This window comes from Pteropus alecto, unplaced genomic scaffold (genome assembly GCF_000325575.1).
Source record: "Pteropus alecto unplaced genomic scaffold, ASM32557v1 scaffold100, whole genome shotgun sequence".
Taxonomy (NCBI): domain Eukaryota; kingdom Metazoa; phylum Chordata; class Mammalia; order Chiroptera; family Pteropodidae; genus Pteropus; species Pteropus alecto.
Window position 1 is genome coordinate 1292191 of NW_006430723.1, and position 2441 is coordinate 1294631.

Here is a 2441-nt window from a genome sequence, read left to right on the forward strand (position 1 = left end):
GCATTTTTTGTAGTCAGTATCTTTTTTATTTTTTGTGTTTTTGCATTGTGCCTGGCACATTAAATGCTTGCAAAGGTAATGCTTTTGAGAAACTTGGTGCTTGTATCCATTTACCCACACATTTTCCCTATTAGTGTAGACATGGAAATTTGAGTTTTTGGAGAGGCCTGAGAAAACACAATACTCGAGGTCCTGGCTTGATGCCTTCAGCCCAGTTCTGAGGTAGAACTCCCACCTACACCTGAGTCTAGCTCTGCCTCTACCTGGGTTGGGCACCTCATCTCCTCAGCCCCGCTTCCACTCAACTCCGATTGGCTAGAGGAGGAAACAGCGCGGCCATTGGTTCCCTCTTGAGAGGGCGGAGCCGGCTTGCGTTTTATCTGCCATATGCAGGCCCAGCCCCGCGGAAGGGAAACGAGTGGGGTCCGAGGCCTGAGGCCCAGTGACCCGGAGCAGAGGCGGCAGGGTGCACCCTACCCTGCGGCCAGGCGGAGCCAAAGATGCCGATCTCTCCTGCGCGGCCCCGCCCGGGCCCGGGGTTGCCTCCGGCCTCGCCTTTCCGGCTGCTGCTGCTGGCGGTGCTGAGCAGCCCGGTGTCCGGTCGCATCCTTCGCTCAGTGCCCAGGACCTCGCTTCCCATCTCCGGTAAGGCGCGGGCGCCCTCGCCCTCGCCCTCAGCCCTTCGCGCCACTCCCAGGCCCTGCTTGCAGGTGCCGGCACCCACCTACCCTCCCGACCCGGGCAGCAGCACCAGGGCCCCTCAGCTCCGCGCACGGTCCCGCGCCGCCCACACCCTACCCAGACCCGGGAGGGACACCCCAGCCGGGCTGCTGCACCGCATCCCGGGCCAGAGCCTAGCGCCTCGGCTCCGGTGACACGCCCAGGCGGCTCCTGCGGCCCCTTATTGTTAGAACCGCGGGAGAGTTAAGCCACTGGTCGTGCAGACGCCGACCCTGACGGCCAGGGAGGGGATGGGGGTCGCCCGAGGTCGTCTATTATAGAGTTCGTTCTCCGTTATCCTTCTGTTACCACACATGCACTTGTGTCCATGACGCCAGTTTGACGCCTGCTTCCAAACCCAGAGGTCTTTCATTCTTATCCAACCACCCATCCTTCTGATTACCAACTCAGCATTTGTCCACTTTTCAATTCGTTCCCAGATCATCAGTTCTACCCTCCTCTAAGCCATTTGCCCTGCTCACATCCCTAATCTCCCTAACCCACGTCCTAGTCCTTTCACATCTCTGACTCCAATTCCTATTCTCCCATTGTCCCATCCACCATAACCCTAACTTCCTCAACATTGCCTTCTCCTTCTACCCATTCCCTATGTTGAGAAACCAATCAATGAGTTGAGTTAAAATTCTGTTTAAATGATTTTAAAAGTCTTCAGAAGGAAAAAAGGAGGAGGGAGATATGGGCCTTTTAAAAGATGTGGAAGAAGCCAAGGAACGCTACAGGGTTAAAAGTAGTCATTGGAGTGATTCACACTTTACAGGCTCTCTGCTGAGGTGGACTTGAGCATGCCTGTAGATCTTATTTTCTTCTCAGTGGCCATTGAGTGTTAACACCATGGATAGACAGAACCAGTGAAGCTGAGAGTACAGCCTTTCGGCAAAAACTCACAACTGGGTGATAGTAATTTAGAGTCTAAACTTCAGACCTGTGTGATATATAGGGATGTTTTGAATCCAGAAGACAAACTTGTAGTCAGAGCCTGGGCTTTTAGTTTGTGCTGGAGCAATAGACACAACATAGAGTTGAGGTTAGTGGACTGGGTTTATGTCCAGGAATACATACATCTACGTGGCAAAGAGTTTGGATGAACCAGGGCTTATTCTAAGCATGAGAGCAAGTGGGATACAGCACAGTCATGAATATGGATGTGGGAGGATGGGTGGGCGTCCATACATCAGCACGCCTAGGAGTGAATGGCTGCTGGCCATTCTATCAGTCTTGAGGGTAGCTGAGCAGATGAAGCAGGTAGAACAGAACTGTATTGGTGCAGGGAAAGTGTCCCCAGAGCCAGAGGTTGAGCTAAGAAGGTAAATTTATGCTAACTTATTTGTTATAATCTTTAAATAGATAAGAGTTTTAAATACTGACATAAGATTTAGAGCTGACCAAAACAGAGCTTGTACCTAAGGAAGGAAGAAAAGAACAATTTGTGAAACATGTAGTATGTATTAGATGCTTCCACATATGTTATACCATTTAGTTCTGTCAACAACCCTGGATGAATGAGGAAAGTGATGCTCAGAGAGGGCAAGTAACTTACTCAAGATCACAGCTGGTAAGTGAAAGAGCCAGATTTAAACTCAGGCTGACCCATTTTTAAATTATATACTCTTGCCCACTATACTCTCTACCTCTTTGGGTGGAATAGAGGTGAGTGGAGGTCAAGAGTGGTGGGAGAGAAAGGAGCTAGTTAGTGGAAAGAG

The 2441-nt window shown here is 50.9% G+C and overlaps 1 protein-coding gene across 8 annotated transcripts in view; it reads left to right on the forward strand.

Moving 5' to 3' along the window:
* The first annotated feature begins 379 nt into the window (after positions 1–379).
* SEMA4F (ssemaphorin 4F) overlaps positions 380–2441 on the forward strand; it is a 24566-nt gene continuing 22504 nt past the window's right edge. For 6 of the 8 annotated variants that reach the window (XM_015593238.2, XM_025049452.1, XM_025049453.1 and 3 more), the window contains exon 1: positions 380–645. In XM_015593238.2, the coding sequence (XP_015448724.1) occupies positions 501–645 (145 nt within the window). In that variant the 5' untranslated portion in view covers positions 380–500. The remainder of the gene's footprint in view (positions 646–2441) is intronic. The other 2 variants (XM_015593244.2, XM_015593245.2) reach the window with 1 other exon arrangement.